At 40.1% G+C, this 19,857-nt stretch overlaps 1 protein-coding gene across 1 annotated transcript; it reads left to right on the top strand.

Annotated features, from left to right (window-relative positions):
• The first annotated feature begins 2,900 nt into the window (after positions 1 to 2,900).
• On the top strand, positions 2,901 to 19,782 carry LOC140453601 (kelch-like protein 31). The gene is made up of 3 exons (XM_072548419.1): positions 2,901 to 3,032; positions 13,483 to 14,695; positions 16,711 to 19,782. Exons 2-3 carry the CDS (start codon positions 13,509 to 13,511, stop codon positions 17,441 to 17,443), a joined length of 1,920 nt encoding a protein of 639 aa, XP_072404520.1. The 5' UTR covers positions 2,901 to 3,032; positions 13,483 to 13,508; the 3' UTR covers positions 17,444 to 19,782.
• The last annotated feature ends 75 nt before the right edge of the window (positions 19,783 to 19,857 follow it).

Below are 19,857 nucleotides of genomic sequence, written 5' to 3'. Positions count from 1 at the left end.
TTGCCTTAGAGGTCTTCAAAGCAATCCTCCAGTCCAGTTTCCATTCTGTGGAGCAGGATGTATTATACTCATATTTCTTCTTCCAGAAGATACATACAGGGAGGTCTGTGATCAACAATCTGTAGGAAGATGATGATTTGGTGAAGTCATCATAGTCTGACTTGGTAAATCAGAAAATCCTGTTATGCCATACCATACAACATGAAGACCATAGCATGGCCCCCTGGTTACTCCTGTTCTCCATCACTAAGGTCTTAGATGCTAGTATGTGGGAGGATGTACTGAATGAGGTTCCTGAGTGCTTTGAGAAAAGTCTTATTCCCAGAAACAACTGTTTACTGGTCAGGTTGGATTTATTGCTGTGGGGTTTGATCAGTGAGGACCTGTTCGAGGAGCACAAGAGAATGCTTTTGGCCAACAGAGTTCCAAACCCATGAGGAAAGACATCATTATCCTCATCTACGAGCAGAAGGAGATGGAGGAAATTTGCAATTGGTGACCAATCTCACTACTGAATGTGGGTTATGAATCCTGTCCAAGGTCAGGTCAGAACTGCTCTGGAGTTTATAATTCACTGTGACGATACCTGTGCTGTTCCTGGGAGATCTCAGAGGGTCTTATGATAGTTTTGATACAGATGAGGGTATGAATACCTGTTTCATCAGCCTGGACAAGGAGAATATCATCCATGTTAGCTGGGCTGCCTTGAAAGGACTTTCAGGAAGGAATCTATAGTTGGATACAGCTGGTCTACACAGACAGCAGGAGAGCAGTTGCAATCAATTGTTACAACTCAGAAAGTGGTCTGTTTAAACCTGAAGTCTGGCAGGGCTGTTTTTTTTTCACTTCTCATCTTATTCATGTGTTGTATAGAATGTTTTGCTTAGTCCAACAGGAAAGGATATGAACAAGAGAGGTGTGACCATCCCAGGTAGCAGAGGTTATCAGGTCAAAGCCTGCTTTTACGCAATGAGGTCACATTCTGCTGCTTGGATCCATTGTCAGTGTGCAGACTATTGGTATCTGCAACCAGTTCACACTGGCCTCAGGAGACAAAGTAAACTGAGGCAAGAGAGAAGCTATTTTCTTTGGGAATTGGGCTGATAGATCCTTTTTTTCCCTTTTACTGTCCAATCAGATTACCTGAGGATGATTTAATTTATGGGGGCCAGATTATGTGCTTTAAAAACACAGGAAGGAGCAAGGAGTGATGATAAAATAAGAATTGAGCATGTGAAAATGTTGTTTCTTGTTCATTACAGGTAAGAACCTGATCATTGATGCAAGGAGCTCTCAATGCTGCTCTACATGCGCGAATGTGACCCATTCCTCACTCCTGCATCAGGGCAATCACTGAAGCACCTTTCTGCTTTGAGCCATGTTCACTGGAATATGATTTACAATCCTCTAGTTAAAAGGGAAAAAAATGAACCCTTATCCTGATGACCATCTTTGTGTGTAGCTGGTGTAGACTCTCAGTACACAAACACCATGCTAAGTTTCTAAAATGCGTTACAAAGAATAGGTCTTGCCACATTGCTGTGCAACTCTCCAAGTACTTGGACTGTTCCATACTACCTGGTTCTCATGGAGATGTTTATGCACAAAAACACCTTTGACCCCAGGACCCATCAGGCAGTGGTCAGCATGTACTATTCTCAACTATCCTCAAGACCTTATGAGAAAATGAGATGGTAGATCCTATTGGATGATTACCTGAGGAGACTACCAAAGGTGGAGCAAATTACTGCAGATGCTGGAGTCCATGCTGCAAATGAAATAAAAAGGTGGAAATCACGGTGGATCAGTCAGGCAGCCATGGAGAGAGAACAAGCTAACGTTTTAATTCTAAGTGACTGTTCATCATGATGAACAGTCTCTGATGGACTGTCATCTAGACTTGAAACATTAGCTTGCTCTTTCTTCATGAATGCTATCTGACCCGCTGTGATTTCCAACAATTTTTGTTTTCAGCCTGCCAAGGGCATTTGGCAGAGTGTCTCATTGCCAGAACTTACAAACAAGCCCCACGGTGTGAAATGCTGCATAGGCCCAATCAGGTAAGGGCAGAAGATTTCTTTCCCGAAAGGATATTAGTGAACCAATTGATAGAACTTGTGCAATTGTTATGTCTTCAAATTAATGGTCCTACCCTCTGAATTACCACATCAGGAACATAATCACCATGCTACCACGCACCATTTTACTCAGCAGAAATTAGGTCTTGTATTGTGAGCTATAGATTTACTTTGCAGTAAATGTATAGTTTGTATCTTACAGGGGATATTAGTAGATCAGTCAACCAGTTGAATTACCTTAAATGATACAATCTACTTTTTTTGAAAGGTTGAATGACCGATAATTATTAGCATATAACTGTTCTGAACAAGCTAACTGCTGTTAGAGACAAGAAAAGTTTCAAGTGACAAGCAACAAAAATCTCCTGAACAACAAAATTAGACAGTTAAACACAAAGCACTGCTGATGCTAGAATTCTGAAATAAAAAGTGCTACAGAAACTCTTCCTCTGGAGTCATATTGGGTTTAAAATGTTAACTGTGTTTCTCTCACTACAGATGCTGGCAGTCCTGCTGAGTTTCTCTATCTTTTTCTGAAATTCGATTTTAAGTTGGAAAAATGGTTCAATTCAACCCATAGCCTGAAACAATGCGAGTACAAAATAAAAAGTGTTCTTCGACTGATAAAAATTCCCTTCCTCTCCTGAAGACATTCCTTATGCGACATGAGAATGAACGGTGTTAGGACGGTTCTGAATTGGGTGGAGACAAGACATGTGGAGAATTGGATCCTTCAGGGTGAATGGTCTGTTTCTGTGCCTGTTTCGTTGGTTCTCCAGGCTACCACAACCCACCCCCCGCAGCTACTGGGTCGGGTTGGAGACGTCAGTTCCTGTGTGTTGTTTCAGACAGTCTCGTTCTCCAGCTCTCAGAAGCTGGCTGCTGACCCAAGTCCTCCGCACGAACCCACAGTTCTCTCCTGAAACCAACTCTCAGCGAGTTCCATCAAATAAGGTACAACATTCAGAGACTAGAAAGGGGAGATGGAGGGGAGGTGGAACCTCCACACCGAGCAATGCTGCGGTTCACTTCGCGATGTGTTACCAAGTGAAGTTCGCCCTTCTTGTTTGTAGACGGAGGAGGATTGTGGTTCTAATTTCCAAATGTTGATTAATGCTGAGTAAAAATGTAACTTGTCAGCTGAATGTTCAAATTTAACATTGTGGCGGGCGGTGGGAATATTTATTTTAAATCAAAGCAGAACAATCCGTCGAACGAATTCCTGAAGTGGTACCAATTGTTTTGAAATGTTATTAAGCAATAGTCGGTGTGGGGGTTTGTTTTCCCAAAAGTTTGATTTTGGAATCGACTCTGATTCCTCGCTGTTAGAACTTGAAATTGGACCCGAGACGATCCAGTGTCTGTTCAGTGGTTTTGGTGGTTCAGAATATTGTTTCCAACTTTAACAGGCGAGAGTGTGCTTCTGAATCGGGGTAAATTACACGCGGTCAAAATTTGAAATAATTGATTTCCAACTACGACGGTGCTCTCTGTTACTATAATTTGTTTGTCGATTCCGCTTCGTCCATTCGTTTGCGATCTTTATTCTGTTGTCGACTGCAAAATGAACGATTTTAAAAATGGCCCTGGCGTTCGATAAACAACCCAGGCTACGACAGGGTGTTGCTATTTCTGTCCTAGAATACCTTAGTAACTATCCGAGCAGCTGCGATAGCCACATGACGGACGGATAGCCTCCCAGAAATGAGAGCTGATTGAAATGACATACCCTTGTTTCACCTTCAGCCGGTCAGGACGTTCGGCTAATGTTAACCTTGCGGACAGATGTGAATAGGAGAAAGTTTAAATATTTGGGATTATGAAGTGGAGCAATTTATAACATAGAAACATTCCTAACATTAGACTTTTTTAAAAAAAACTCTCTGCTATAGGTGCAGTGTAGCGTGAATGTATCTTCACCCGGCTTCCAACTTTTTAAATAAAAGCAAAATACTCCAGATGCTGGAAATCGGAATCAAACACAGAAATTGCTGGAAAATCTCAGCAGGTCAGGCATACGTGTGCAAAATGATACCTGTTCTGAACAATTCTGGACGAGAATCGAAATGTTAAGTCCATTTCTCTCCCTATAGATGCTGCCTGGCCCGCTGAGTTCCTCCAGCATTTAGTGTCTGTTCCAACTTTTTTTTAGAAGTTGTGGAAATATGACATTTCCCTGGCTCATAACAGCCGATTTTGTTCAGGTCAGGATTAATGCAGCTTGCACGCACTGGGCTGATGTCTCTGTGTTGAAGTGCTGAGATTCCTGAAGTGCAGATTAGGGCGCGGGGGTAAAAGCAACCTTTTCAAGGGAAAAGTGGAACTTTCCATTGTCACATCCATCAGAGAGCAAGCTATTGTATGTGGTTCTCGCCGAGAATGAGACGTATTCCGAGCTGAGGGTCACTGGACCCAAAACGGTAACTAATTACTTTCCGCAGATGCTGCCAGACCTGCTGAGCTTTTCCAGCAATAACTTTTTGTGTCCGACTTTCAGCAACTGCAGTTCTTTCGGTTTTTTTTCTGAGGTAGTATTTTATTTCCCTTTAGGTCCTAGTCATTTTCCATTCGACTGATTAATCGATTCCTTGACCCACCTGTTGTGTATGTGTATGTCCAGAAAGTAAACTCTGGTGGTGCAGTGGTAGTGTCTCTACCTCTGAGACAGCAAGTCCAGGCTCAACCCCCGCCCCGCCCCACCCCACCCCACCCCACCCCACCCCACCCCACCCCACCCCAATAACATGTTTGAACAGGTTGATTAGAAATATCCCAGGACACCTGACGCTTGATTCACACGAATGTCTATGACATACACATACCAGTTTAAAATGCAGCACAATACTAAACCGAGCGACAAATATAAATGAAACACGTACTAGCAAGACTTTGTGAATATTTGTCTTTTGTTATTTATTTTTAAAATGATTAAAATGCGTTTAAGGTTTCGGCAAGTGTTTTTTTTCAAACTCGAATTAAACATGGAAACCGCTCCGACCTCAGAGTGGAACTCGGTGCATTTCCTAGGAAGGGGCTGCTTTGGTAGCTGTCCCCCTGCAGTTCCTTCCATATTCGCGCATTTCGCTTGACGACATGTGAATATTTATAGGGTTGGTTGGAATGAAATGCGCCCTCTTGGTATTTTTACTCTTCTATTTTAATCAGGACCCAAAGAAAACCAGCGTGGTCAGCTTTATAAAGATCCGGCCATTCTCAAAAACCTGAAAGGTAGCATCCTTTAAAAACAACACAAAACCAAAACTTAACTTCCACTTTTCCACTGCGTTCCTATGGGGTATTTTGTTAACCAACCTGTGAGCTGGAATAATATACATCATATGGTTCTGGTGGTCTGTCATGGCACTATGCTAGCGTCTTTTCTCCCGGGAGAAATTTTCAACTGCTCTTACTCAAATCAGATCTTCATTACTATACACTTTTTAGTTCTACATTAACTCGCTAGGGTTAATTCCGCTCTCCAATCACCTGTAGCACGTTTTAGAGATTTGGCTAACTCGCCAAGGTTGAATTTTGGGTTTCCAACCTCAAAAATAGATCTGTCTTTGAGGGGATCTCGCAGATTCAGAAACCAGGGTGATATATGTGTATAGCTAACCTTGCGAACACGTGATTGAGAGCAAGTTCAAAGTTCAAACAAGTTTAGGATGATGAAGTGGAGCGATCTTTAATATAGAAACATTTCCGACATAAGACTTTAAAAAGCTCTGCTTTGGGTACAGTGTAGTGTGAATGTAACTTTTCACCAACCTCCAACTTTTTAAATAAAAACAAAATATTGCAGATTTTGGAAAACTGGAGGGGATCAGGCTTAGAGATCGCCTGAAGAGATACTGCATTTCAGGCTTCGGGATCGCTTTTTTCGAGTCGACCATGGGATATAGGATTTATCTACTATAAATGTTGGAATAATTTATAATTGTCTTTTTAACAGCAGTTTTGTTAATTAATTACAAATAAATACCATTTCTACCATCTAAGCAGAAGATTTCTATGGTCTCTCTATTCAGTATTTCCAATATTTTGTTTCTACTGTTTCAACTAGAATTCCAGTACAGTTTGTAATTATTGTTTGTGTGAATGTTCTCGACATTTTCGAATTGATTTAAATTGAAATAATGTTCAAGATTAAACATTTTCTGTAACACTTCCTAATATATTTCAAAACGAAATTATGAGCAAGGCCAATATTTATTGCCAGCTCTGCATTTTTTGAACTGTTGGAATCTTTGGGGTGTCGGGAGATATGCAATATTGTTAGAATTGGAATACCACGGTTTTGACTTAACTACAGTAAAGAACCCACAGTATTATTCCAAACCAGGATGGTACGTGACTTGGACAAGAACTTGCAGTTGCTGGTGTTCCCATATATATCTGCTGCCCTTTATCCCTCTTGGTGATAGAGTTTGAGGTTTGGAATGTGCATTTGTAGAAGCATTGGTGAGTTACTGTTGCTCTGGATTTTGCCCACCGCATTAGTCATTCTAACATTGTTGCAATAACAAGATTATTCTTTGGCTTCAATATTCATATACATTAACTATATTGCTAAAATGAGGAAGGGTTGAAAATCAAAGGAGGCAAAGGAGGAGTTGATCCTTTCAGGCATTCCAATGGAGAAACACCTGCAAATGGGAATCTAATTGTAAATGATTTGAACCTTGTGAAAGATGGCTCGTCAACTTGGTTTGGGTTACCACAGAACTTTGCAGACAAAAGCCACTTCTAATCGAGCAAAGCAAAATGCACAAAGGTTCACAGTTCAGCCAGTCACCGAGGTACAATGGAGGCTGTGATCCAAGCATTAATTATAAGCATTAATTGTCACTCTACTCAGAGAAGAAATTGTAAGGGAATAGATCTGAAGTCTGGACAAGACTACCATAAACTATATATAAGTACTTTGCAAAACAGTTCAAGTGAGACATTACAAAAAATACAATAAAAATATCACATTTCTCATGTAAGCTTTGCAGCCTTAGATGCCTCCATCCAAAAGCAAAACTAGAACATTTACTAAACATGACAAGGATCTACTTATATTCCAAGACAAGCTGTGAGAGTTCCATAAGTTAACAGAACTTCAGGATATCAGAACAGAGCAGTCAAATGTAAGTATCAATAGTTTCCTTTGTATTGCAATTTTGCCATCTTCAATTCTGGTTGAATGCAACAGTTAGATCACTAGGTTTTCATGGGCAGCATTCATAGAGGTCAGGGGTGAATACTGCACTTTGACTGCTGACTGAAAATTCAGGCATTTTGCTAGTCTATGGCTATCATCAATAATTTCTCTGCTCTCTAACATTTTGGCAAACTACATTCAAATTAAGGATTTTAGTGAGCTAACATAAGTCATAAACTTGAAATCATGTAGATGGCGCATAGTCTTTGTTCTTAAAGTTAATTTACTTTAAAAAGGTGTCAATGAAGAAAATTCTTCCAAGTCAAAAATCTTGTCAATCAAGTAGAATGTAATAGTACAGAATGTACTGTGGATGGGGGCCTTCACCATCCATCACCTAGACTGCCATGGTACTATCCTCACCAGTGTACCTGTCACTGACGCATGTGTCCATGATAATGTTGATAGGAGTGACCACCACACAGCCTGTGGCAATGATGATCCACCTTCACATAGAGAATACCTTTGACTCTGTTGTGTGGCAGTGGTCACTGCACTAAATGAGATAGATTTTGAACAGATTTAGAACTGAAAACTAAGCATGCATGAGATGCTTTCAGCCATGAGCACAAGCAGAATTGTATTTAACTCTCCTCTGCAACCTCATTGTCTGGCATATCCCACCCTTTACTATTACTGGGGGCGGGGGGGGGGGAAATCCCTATTTCAATATAGAGTGCAAGAGGACAAGCCAAGAGCAGCACGATGGATATCAAAAAATGAGGTATGAATAATGTGAAGCTACAACACTGGACTACTTACATGTCAAGCATGATAAGTAGCGTGATAGACTGAGCATGGATCAGCTCCAAACTCTGCAGTCCTGTCACATCCAGCCATGACTGGTGGTGACAATTAAGCAGCTAACCAAGAGGAGAAGGCTCCAGAATTATGCTTGTTCTTGATGATTGTGGGGGGGGGGGGGGGGTCCAGAACAATACAGAAGCATTTGCGACCATCTTCTGTAAGAGGAGCCCAGTAATGATCCAAGTCAAAACCAAAAGAACTGCGGATGATGTGAATCAGAAACAAAAACAGAAGTTGCTGGAAAAGCTCAGCAGGTCTGGCAGCATTTGTGCAGAGAAATCAAAGTTAATATTCGGGTCCAGGGTTCTGAGGAAGGGTCACCAGACCCAAAACATTAACTTTGATTTCTCTTCACAGATGCTGCAAGACCTGCTGAGCAATGATCCAAGTTGGCTTCATAGAGATTTCCAGCATCACAGATGCCAGTCTTTAGCCAATTCGATTCACTTCACATGGTATCAAATTGGAGTTCATGGTATTTGGTACTTCAAAGTCCATGCAGTCTAACAATATGCCAGCAATAGTACTGAAGATTAGTGCACTAGAATTATCCATGGCCCACTACTGTTACAACACCAGCACCCAATTGACAATAGAAAAAAAATCCTCAGGTACTTCTTGTGTCCAGAAAACAGGACAAATCCAAGCCAGCAAATTACTGGCACACCAGCCTACTGTTGATCATCAGTAAAGCAATGGAAGGGGTTACAACTAGTGCTTTCAAGTGGCATTTAGTAAATAACATTACACCAAAGCTGGTCAACTCCTGACCTCATTAGTCTTGCTACAAACAAGAATGAAGGGCTGAAGTCCAGGGCTGAAGTGAAAGTAACTGCTATTGACATAAAGACAACATTTAACTGAGTATAACATCTAGGGGCCCCCACACGACTGAAGTCTATGGACATCAGGGAAAACTCTTCTAGTTGGAGTCATACCTTACACAAAGGAAGATGGTTGTGTTTGTTAGAGAACATTCGTCTCAGCTTTGGACCAGGTGTTGTTCAAGGTAATGTCCTTGAAAAAATCATTTTCAGCTGCATCCTCAATGACCTTACTCCATCTTAAGTTCTGAAGTAGGGATCATTGCTGCTGATTGTGTAATGTTCAGCATAATTCATGAGTTCTCATTTATTGAAGTAGTCAATGTTGATAAGCAGCAAGATATAGACAATTTTGAGGCTTTGATTGATAAGTGACAAATAATATCAGTAGCAGAAAATGAGCATCTCTAAAACAAGAGAATCTAACCAACTCTCCTGACATACAATGGCATTATCATCATGGAATCCTCCATTATCAACAACTTGAGGGACATCATTGACCAGGAACTGAATTGGACCAGTTATATAAGCATTGACTACAACATCAGATTAGAGGCCAGGAATTCTGAAGTGAATAATTCACCTTGTTGTTGTGGTTCTGTTCGCCGAGCTGGGAATTTGTGTTGCAGACGTTTTGTCCCCTGTCTAGGTGACATCCTCAGTGCTTGGGAGCCTCCTGTGATGTTTCCTCCAGCATTTTTGGTGATTTGTACCTGCCGCTTCCGGTTGTCAGTTCCAGCTGTTCGCTGCAGTGGCCGGTATATTGGGTCCAGGTCAACGTGCTTATTGATTGAATCTGTGGATGAGTGCCATGCCACTAGGAGGTGCACGAATCGACATGACCAGCTATCCTTAGTAGCCACACACTCAGATGACAAGCAACATGAGTTCGACTGGGACAACACTACTATTATAGGACAAGCCAAACAGAGAACAGCCAGGGAATTCCTAGAGGCATGGCACTCATCCACAGATTCAATCAATAAGCACATCAACCTAGACCCAATATACCAGCCACTGCAGCGGACAGCTGGAACTGACAACCGGAAGCGGCAGATTCAAACCACTATAAATGCCGGAGGAAAGATCACAGAAGCGCTTCACAGGAGGCTCCCAAGCACTGAGGATGTCACCTAGACAGGGGACAAAACGTCTGCAACTCAAATTCCCAGCTCAGCAAACAGAACCACAACAACGAGCACCCGAGCTACAAATCTTCGCCCAAACTTTGAACCCCAAAGCCTGTCAACCATCAACAAAACATAAGACTGAGGTGTAATGGAATAGAGAGCCATAGAGATGTACAACACAGAAGGAGACCCTTCGGTCCAACTTGTCCAGGGCGACCAGATATACCAATCTAATCAAGTCCCATTTGCCAGCACTTGGCCCATATCCCTCTAAACCCTTCCTATTCATATACCCTTTTAAATGTTGCAATTGTGCCAGCCTCCACCACATCCTCTGGTAGCTCATTCCATACATGCACCACCCTCTGCGTGAAAATGTTGCCACTTAGGTCTCTTTTATATCTTTCCCTTCTCACCCTAAACCAATGCCCTCTAGTTCTGGACTGCCACACCTCAGGGAAAAGACTTTGTCTATTTATCCTATCCATGCCCCTCATGATTTTATAAACTTCTAAGGTCACCCCTCAGCTTACAATGCTCCAGGGAAAACAGCCCCAGCCTATTCGGCCTCACCCTACACCTCAAATTCTCCAACCCTGGCAATATCCTTGTAAATATTTTCTGAACCCTTTCAAGATTCACAGCATCCTTCCGATAGGGAGGAGACCAGAATTGCACGTAAAATTCCAAAAGTGGCCTAACCAACATCATGTACAGCTGCAACTTGACCTCCCAACTCCTATACTCAACGCTCTGACCAATAAAAGAAACCATGTTTTTGGTTCCAATATGTACAATGACCTCCTGCTGTCCCTCTCCCCTTCGAGAACATACTCCACCCTTTCTGAAACATCCTTGATCCTGGCACCAGGAAGGCAGTTGCTGGCCGCAGAAATGTCTGTCTGTGCCTCTGACTAGAAAGTCCCCTAACACAATTGATCACTTGGAACCCAACGTGCCCCTCATTACATTACAGCCTGTCATGATACCAGACACTTGGCTGTTCATGCTACATTCCCCTGAGAATCCATTAACCCCTACATTTTCCAAAACAACATACTTGTTGGAGAGGGGGATGGCCACAGAAGACTCCTGCAATATTCTCCACATAACTAGATGAATGCAGCTCCAGTAGTACTCAAGCGCTCAACCACATCCAGGACAAAGCATCCTAATTGATTGGTAGCCAGCCACCATATTCAACATTTGCTGCTCCAGCATCAATGTGCAGTGTCATCTACCAGATAAAGTACAGCAACTCCAAAGATGCGCAGGTTATGTAGATTGACAATGCTAAATTCCCCTGCAGTGTCTAGAAATGTGCAAGCTAGGTGGATAAGCCATGATAAAATTCAAGGTTATGGGAATAGGATTGGGAAGCTCGGTCTGGATGGCATGGTCTTCAGAAGATCAGTGCAGACATGATGGATCAAATAACCTCTTTCTGCACTGTAGAGATTCTACAATATGATATAACTCATAAAGGCTTACTGACACCTTCCAAACATATGACTTCAACTACGTAGGAGGACCAGGGCAACAGAAGTTTAGGAGTACCACCACTGTACGTTTTCCTTCTGGACTTGCAAATATAACACCATTCCTGCACATTTGTTGGTTCAAAACCCTGGTATTCCCTTCCTGAAAGCACTGGATGTAACTACTCCCCCATAGACTAGAGCATAGAGTCATAGAGATATACAGCATGGAAACAGACCCTTCGGTCCAACTCGTCCATGCTGACCAGATATCCTAACCTAATCTAGTACCATTTATCAGCACTTGGCCCATATCCCTCTAAACCCTTACTATTCACATACCCGTCCAGATGCCTTTTAAATGCTGTAATTGTACCAGCTTCCCCTGGCAGCTCATTCCACACATGCACTACCCTCTGTGTAAAAAGGTTACCTTTAGGACCTTTTTACATCTTTCCCCTCTCAGCCTAAACATATGCCCTCTAGTTCTGGACTACCCCACCCCAGGGAAAAGACCTTGTCTATTTATCCTATCCATGCCCCTCATGATTTTATAAACCCTAAGTTCAAGAAGGCAGCTCACCACTTCCTTCTCAAGGGAAATTAGGGATGGGCAAGAAATGCTGACCAAGTCAGTAATGCCCTGTCCTGTGAACAAATATAAAAAGTGAGAACATCAACAAATTTTCCCACCTAAATCTTCCAAATCTGTATCACCTAAAAAGTAGCAGTCAAAATGCACAAATTGCTTTCTTATGAGGGATCACAGGTGCTGGAGTAGTTAATCTCAAAATAGCAATCTTTTAATAGAAGAAACAGCAGCTGAGCCTGCCAGGCCCATGACATCAAACTCTCAATAGTGATTAGAAGAAATCTAAAACACTTTGTGTAAATTTTGGAATATTTTACAATTGGCTTTTTAACATTAATTTTGCTAAACTTTTACAAGTTAGACACAGACCAAAAAGTGCATTCACCCCATTTATATTGTCCAAGCAGAATGTTCCTGTGGTCCTTCTATTGGTCAGCCAATTGCTTCTTCAGTGCTTCCAGTATTTTGTTTCTTCAGTACTTCCAATACATTACTTCAGCTTTTTCATGTAGAATTCCCATTACAATTTGTGATTATCATTTGTTCAAACTTTGCCCGGCAGTTGAAATTAATTTAGACTGAAATAATTTGAGATTCAACATTTTCTGGACCACTTCCCTATCTAATTTATTTTTTAAAGATTGTCAGAGTTGCTTCTTTGAAGGTGCTAAAGTCCAAACTTCTCGCTTTTCCTCACAACTCATACATTTAACACCAAAGATTTACTTTATGCCTTAAATATTGTTTCTAACTGCCTCAATGGCCAGATTGTATACAATATTTAGGATGTGGTATATCAAGATTGTATACAATATTTAGGATGTGATATATCAAGATGAGTAATTTGTGTTTATATTTTTGCTGTTCTTGATTAAACATTTGGTGACTTCTGGTTGGCCAATATAAATGTAGCCGATAGCTAACTCCATATTAATAATGCCGTGGTAAACATCTTGTTAGCATATCAAAAGACAAATGTTGATTTGATCTGTCTACAGCAATTGAGTAACTACTACATAGTGCAACCAAACACAAACTGACTGATAAGGTATTTTACAATAAACAGAAAGGTGAACAAAATGTATTGCAAGAGAAGTTATGAATCTTCATGTTTTTCAGAATTCATTATCAAATAGATGTGGTCCTTTTTGTATGTGTAGAAATTTGTGGAACTGTAGAGCTAAATTTTAGCTACTCAAGTATCTAAATATGTAATTCCAATATCTAATAAAATCTTAATTTTGATTAGCAGGGATTTCAATTCAGAAAAAAAATCAAGACTAGTTTACACTAAGTTATTTTCAAGCTTTTGTTAGGGGGTAATATAATTATGAAATAATGAACATTGTTACATTTCTACTTTTTAGATTGGGTTGTGTCTATAAAACACACAATGGCACCAAAGAAGAAAAGCACAAAGAAAAACAAGACGGAAAAGAATGAATTACCAAAAATAAGCATTGTTGAGGACACAACTATTGACATCGATCAGTTGAACCACCTTAACACACTCTATGATAGTGGATCAAATGGGTTTCGATGCACAGCCACAGAAGTCTCCAATCCTAATCATGGCAATATCCTTTTGGAGGAAATCAGCAGGATGCGCCAGGAGAGACTGTTCTCTGATCTTACACTATCCACTAAAAATAAATCCTTTGATGTCCATAAAGTGGTGATGGCTGCGTGTAGTGATTATTTCCGTAACATGTTGAAAAAAGATCCTTCAATTCAATGTGTTGATGTTAATGATGTTTCACCTTTGGGTTTGACCACTGTGATAACCTATGCCTACACAGGGAGACTCAGCTTGTCTCTTTATACCATTGGATGCACCATTGCCACTGCCACCCAGTTTCAAATGTGTACCTTGATCAATATGTGCACTGACTTCCTCATCCAAGAAATTAATGTGGAAAACTGCATGTACATCTCAAATATTGCTGGGACATATGGATTAAATCAGGTGAAAGAGTCAGCAAAGAAATTCATCCGTGAAAATTTCTTGGAGTTTTCAGAAAATGATCAGTTCATGAAACTGACATATGACCAAATAAGTGATTTGTTGATGGATGACAGCCTGCAACTGCCCTCTGAGCTCACTGCATTTCAAATTGCTATGAAATGGTTGCAATTTGATTCCAAAAGGGTGAAGCATGCAGCTGACCTGTTGAGTAATATAAGATTTGGTACCATTTCAGCTCATGATCTAGTCAGTTATGTTCAACCTATCCCATGCATGATGCAAGATCCAGATTGCCATCGACTCCTGGTTAATGCCATGAACTATCACCTCCTGCCTCATCAACAGAACTCAATGCAATCAAGAAGAACAAAGCTCAGGGGAGGACAGAAGGTTCTGCTAACCGTAGGTGGTCGACCAGCTTTGACTGAGAAGGCTTTGAGTAGAGATATTTTATACAGAGATCCTGAAAATGGATGGAACAAACTTGCGGAAATGCCGGCCAAAAGCTTCAATCAATGTGTAGTTGTGATGGATGGCTTTTTATATGTTGCTGGTGGTGAGGATCAGAATGATGCCAGAAACCAAGCTAAACACGCTGTCAGCAGTTTAAACAGGTAACATAAGTTAATTGTTCTGTTGGACATGCTAAGTGTTTGACTATTTCAAACTCAGGATAAAAACAAAATCTGTGAACTATTTAAGGCTTTTCTTTCTTTCCAGGGACATGTTCTAGTTCTTAAAGTAAGAAACTTGCCCAATTTAGTGCCTATAATTTCCATGGGACATCCAAAAACCCTTCAGCACCAATTATACTTCGGAAGCATTGTCATTATTGTGATAGTGTACAATCAAATTCGCAACAGAATTGATATTTAAAACTCAAATCAAAACTGGTTATTAAAGCTGTGGTAAGGCAACTTTAAAATCTATTAGAAGATTCTAAAAAGATGGCAGTATTAACACGCCCTGTTCTAAACTAACTAAAGATTATCCAGTTATTACTATTTTATGATGCCTTACTCAGATTTGTTCATTTGCAAGAGATGCCTTAATAACTTGTGTTTCCTTTAAATTTAGCATACCTTCACAGGCCTGATACCACCTCATTACAGTTATGATGCTAAATACACTAGACACTTGGTAGTGTCTGTCACAATTGTCAAACACCTGATTGTCAAACACCTGATGAAGGAGCATCACTCCGAAAGCTAGTGTGCTTCCAATTAAACCTGTTGGACTATAACCTGGTGTTGTGTGATTTTTAACTTTGTACACCCCAGTCCAAAACCGGCATCTCCGAATCATATATTGACATTGTATTTTAGATTTAAAGTATGATAGAATTGGGGTTTACCTGTGCTTTTCATATCCTCAGTACATGCCAGAGAATTTTACTACTAACTGAAACAAATACTAACCTTCTAGGTCTTTTCAGAATTTTTCAAAGGTTCCTAATTAATCCCAGAAATTTCCTGCTGTCCTTTTGCAGTCAGCTGAACTGTTTTGCATTTGCAGAAACTGGAACCAATTAGTTTTTTTCTTGGTTGTACTCAGGTGTTAATACAAACTGAATTGTTTTACAAAATTGTGAACTTCAACCTAAAATTCAAATAGCTGTGGACTAGGGGAGGGGTGAAGAGCTCTGTTTTAGCTTTGACATTTGTAGTGGTTTTGAATGCAAAATTTAAGGAGATGGAAGCAACCATTTAGGAACTAATATAAATCTTAAATCTCTCTCTGGATCAAATATTTCATCAATTGAATTCCACTCCTGATTTGAGCACTTAAACTAATTGTCTATTACATTACAGGCTGAGGGAACAGGTAGATGTAAAAGATCCCCTGCCACCAATCAGAGAAGAAAATTCTCTACAAAATCATGGCCAACATTTATCGTCGACCAACATTTTAAAAAAAAACAGGACTGATTATCACATTGCTGTTCCTTTGTGCACAATTTAGTTGCTGCATTATTTATGGAAGTAACTTCACTTCAGGTTTGTTTAACTTTGGGATATCTTGAGATATTAAAGAGACTATATAAAAGCCAAGTACTTTTTCTCCAGAGACATGACAAAGCACAGTATAATACAAGTTCCTTTTCAGTCACTAAAAAATCTTTCATTTGAAATTCTTGCCTTGAATATCATGTCTTCAAAAGCAACATTGTTTTCAATTAGAAACCTGAGTGAAAAGGCAACTCCCACAGTATGAAGTAACACTGAGGTTCAAAGGAGTAATAAAATAGGAAGAAAAATTTACATTTATACAGCACCCTCCATGATCTCAGTAGATGCCAAAGTGTTTTATGACCAATGTAGTACATCTGTGATGTGTATTCACTGTTATAATGTAGGAAAGGAAACATGATGGAAGTTATTAAGTGGTAATTAGGTGTGTTACAAAATTTCCTTGATTTTCTGCTGTTGTCATATTTTGACTAATAGATCAACTGCTATGATTAATCAATAATTCCACTTTATAATCTGACTTGTGGATGGTAGAATAGATGAATTTTCAGCTTTTCAACAAGCAATTCATATTAAATGACAAACCTATGAAATCTTTTCCTTGATGCGATCTTTTCATATCTGAACGGTATATTTTTAAAAATCATTGTGTTTTTCAGATATGACCCTCGTTTCAACACATGGTTTCATTTAGCCAGCATGCTTCAGAGGCGAACCCATTTCAGTATGTGTGCTTACAATGGCTTGCTTTTTGCAATTGGTGGTCGGAACTCAGATGGTCCTCTTTTGTCCATGGAATGTTACATCCCTTCCACTAACCAGTGGCAGATGAAGGCTCGGATGGATGTTGCCCGCTGCTGCCATGCTTCTGCTCTTAGCGATGGCAAGATCCTGATAACTGGTGGCTATATCAACAATGGTTATTCTCGTACAGTGTGTGCCTATGATCCAACAACAGACACTTGGAAAGACTATGCTAGTTTGAGTACACCCAGAGGTTGGCACTGTGCAGTCACTCTTGGTGATTATAGCTACGTGATGGGGGGCAGTCAGCTTGGGCCGCAAGGTGAGCGGGTTGATGTGGTAACAGTTGAACGCTACAATGCTTATAATGGGCAATGGAGCTACGTAGCTCCCCTATCAATTGGTGTAAGTACAGCTGGTGTAACAACCCTGAATGACAGAATTTATCTAGTTGGAGGTTGGAATGAAAGTGCAAAGAAGTACAAGAGCTGCATCCAGGTCTACAATCCAGATCTGAATGAATGGACTGATGAGGATGAGCTACCAGAAGCCACGGTGGGTGTCTCTTGCTGCAGCATTATGTTGCCCAACAACAAACTTCGAGAGTCCAGAGCTAGTTCTGTGGCGTCTGCAGCAATCAGTATCTAATGAGCAGCATATCTAAAATTTTAAGAAACTCTTTATACAACCAGATTTCAAATGTAAACCCCAGTATTACCACCCAGTTCTTTCATTCATAAAGGCCTTACCACACATTTTCCCTGACAATGTCTAGAAAAACTTGCATTATTAGTTTCATGGCAGAGTGGACAGCAGCTGGTTAACTTTGTCTCATAGCATTTTCCAGATGGATATCTTTACAGATGCATTCTACAAATATTTTTACAATTACCCCAAAATCTCTAAACTGGTGCACTGAATTTTGTTTTTACAAAAAAATAAAAGTTTTGTCAAATGTTTCCATGAACATAGTGCTTCTTAAATGTCAATACAAGTGGCCAAGATACACCAATATCCTAATTCAACCAAAAAAAAATTGTTCACTGGATGCAGTGTTAGATTCCCTACAGTGTGGAAACAGGCCTTCGGCCCAACAAGTTCCTCCGAACAGTAACCCACCCAGACCCATTTCCCTCTGACGAATGCACCTAACACTATGGGCAATTTAGCATGGCCAATTCACCTGACCTGCACATCATTGGACTGTGGGAGGAAACCGGAGCAACTGGAGGAAACCCACGCAGACACAGGAAGAATGTGCAAACTCCACACAGACAGTTGCCAGAGGCTGGAATCGAACCTGGAGCCCTGCTGCTGTGAGACAGCAGTGCTAATCACTTGAGCCACTGTGCTGCCGTGATAGTCACTTTCTATCTATCATATAATTGATTTTATTACGATCTGACATGCTCTGAAGAATGAAAGCAGTTATATTTCTAGACTTCAGATTCAATAAAGTTGCATCAACACTGACAAGTCTGGAAGAGGAACAAAATGGAGAATACCTTCTTTAAAAACACAATTTTATTGCATTTCTCATTTGAAAAATAAGAAAAGGAATTTGTCAACTCTCTTTTCCTTTACTATCATGTCTTGAGATAAAGTGAATGTTGTACACAAAAGGTAAGGAAATGTTCTGTTGACTTAAGGGTGGCTGTGCCTCACCTAAAAGCTTCTTAAGTGGTTTGCTAACCACTTGAGACAACTTCACCAAAAAAACAATCAAAAGCTTTTGAGGTACCACTTCTGTAATCATCTTGATTTGTTAATTAACCGAAGTAGGAAGTAGAAGTCCAACAAATTTAACAAACGAGTTGTCAATTTTAACTTTGATTCTTATCAAGATGGTTTTAAAAAGACAAACATTGAAGTATCAACATTTTAGTGTTAGCTGTATGAAGGTAAAAGCAAAATTTTCAGATTACTGCAGTGACCATGAGAGCAACAAGAGGGAGTGTTTGGATTATGAAAATACCTAGTGCCAAAAAAATTAGCAAAATTGAAGAAGGTTGTAAGTAGAAATTTGGGGTAGTGGCAATGATAGAATTTTGTAACTCTTAAGTTTAAGGAAAACAGCAATTTGTAGTAGATAAACCTCAGACCTTAATTAAAATTTTGTAATTAGAAATTTTCTTTTCACATTTGTGAGGATTTGCGTCTTCACCTTCCACATTTTTTTTTAATTTTAAAACAATCTGCTGTTACAAATTGTTGTCAAAAATCAAATCCAAGTTCTCTTGATTAAAAACTAAAACAACTTATCAAATGAAAAAAGAAATACGTCTGCAAGTAAAACAATAGGACAAGATGGAAGGGTCGTAGACCTGAGATTTAACTTCCCTTTATCTCTGGTTTATCACACTGCAAAAAGAATTGGGATGTAGTTCTGGAGGTTTAGTCCCATGGCAAAATTAAAATGAAATGTAGCAACTGGCCAATGCAGCAAGGTATAAAAGTAGTTTGGATAACAATGCACAAGAATAGAAAAGGAGGTGGAGAAGGACGAGAGGCAAATTAATACTTCTAACAGTCTTCCAGCTGTAATATGTCTGCCCAAGACTGAGACAAATCACTAAGTCAGGCATGTGACTATTCAGCACACATAACAGCTTGTTCAAAGTAGTTGTTTAAACATCACACTCAGACCACAGGATCAAGTTAAATAGCTCACAGATAAACAATTAGACAGAGGGCCTAGTGATGTAGAGAAGGGGGTATAAATTATGATTTGGAGATGCCGGTGTTGGACTGGGGTGTACAAAGTTAAAAATCTCACAACACCAGGTTATAGTCCAACAGGTTTAATTGGAAGCATACTAGCTTTCGGAGCACTGCTCCTTCACCTTCAACCACCTCTTGGGGCAGTACTCCGAAAGCTAGTGTGCTTTCAATTAAACCTGTTGGACTATAACCTGGTGTTGGGTATAAATTAATAAGAGGCACTACTGGCATCATTCCAGTTGTCTTGAATTAGAAGTGGCATGAATATAAATGGTGGCCAGGGCTTGAGCAGTGATTGACCTTCTTCATCTTCCTAATGGTATAACAGCATGGAGAGAAAC

The sequence above is a fragment of the Chiloscyllium punctatum genome, chromosome 27 (genome assembly GCF_047496795.1).
Source record: "Chiloscyllium punctatum isolate Juve2018m chromosome 27, sChiPun1.3, whole genome shotgun sequence".
NCBI lineage: Eukaryota > Metazoa > Chordata > Chondrichthyes > Orectolobiformes > Hemiscylliidae > Chiloscyllium > Chiloscyllium punctatum.
This window is presented reverse-complemented; position numbering and strand designations above follow the sequence as displayed.

What these genes read in the sequence shown, in the direction of transcription:
- LOC140453601 (XM_072548419.1), top strand. Translation starts at nt 13,509, where the DNA reads ATGGCACCAAAGAAGAAAAGCACAAAGAAAAACAAGACGGAAAAGAAT. An exon ending in GCTGTCAGCAGTTTAAACAG is followed by an intron (nt 14,696 to 16,710) that starts GTAACATAAGTT and finishes TGTGTTTTTCAG; the next exon opens with ATATGACCCTCGTTTCAACA.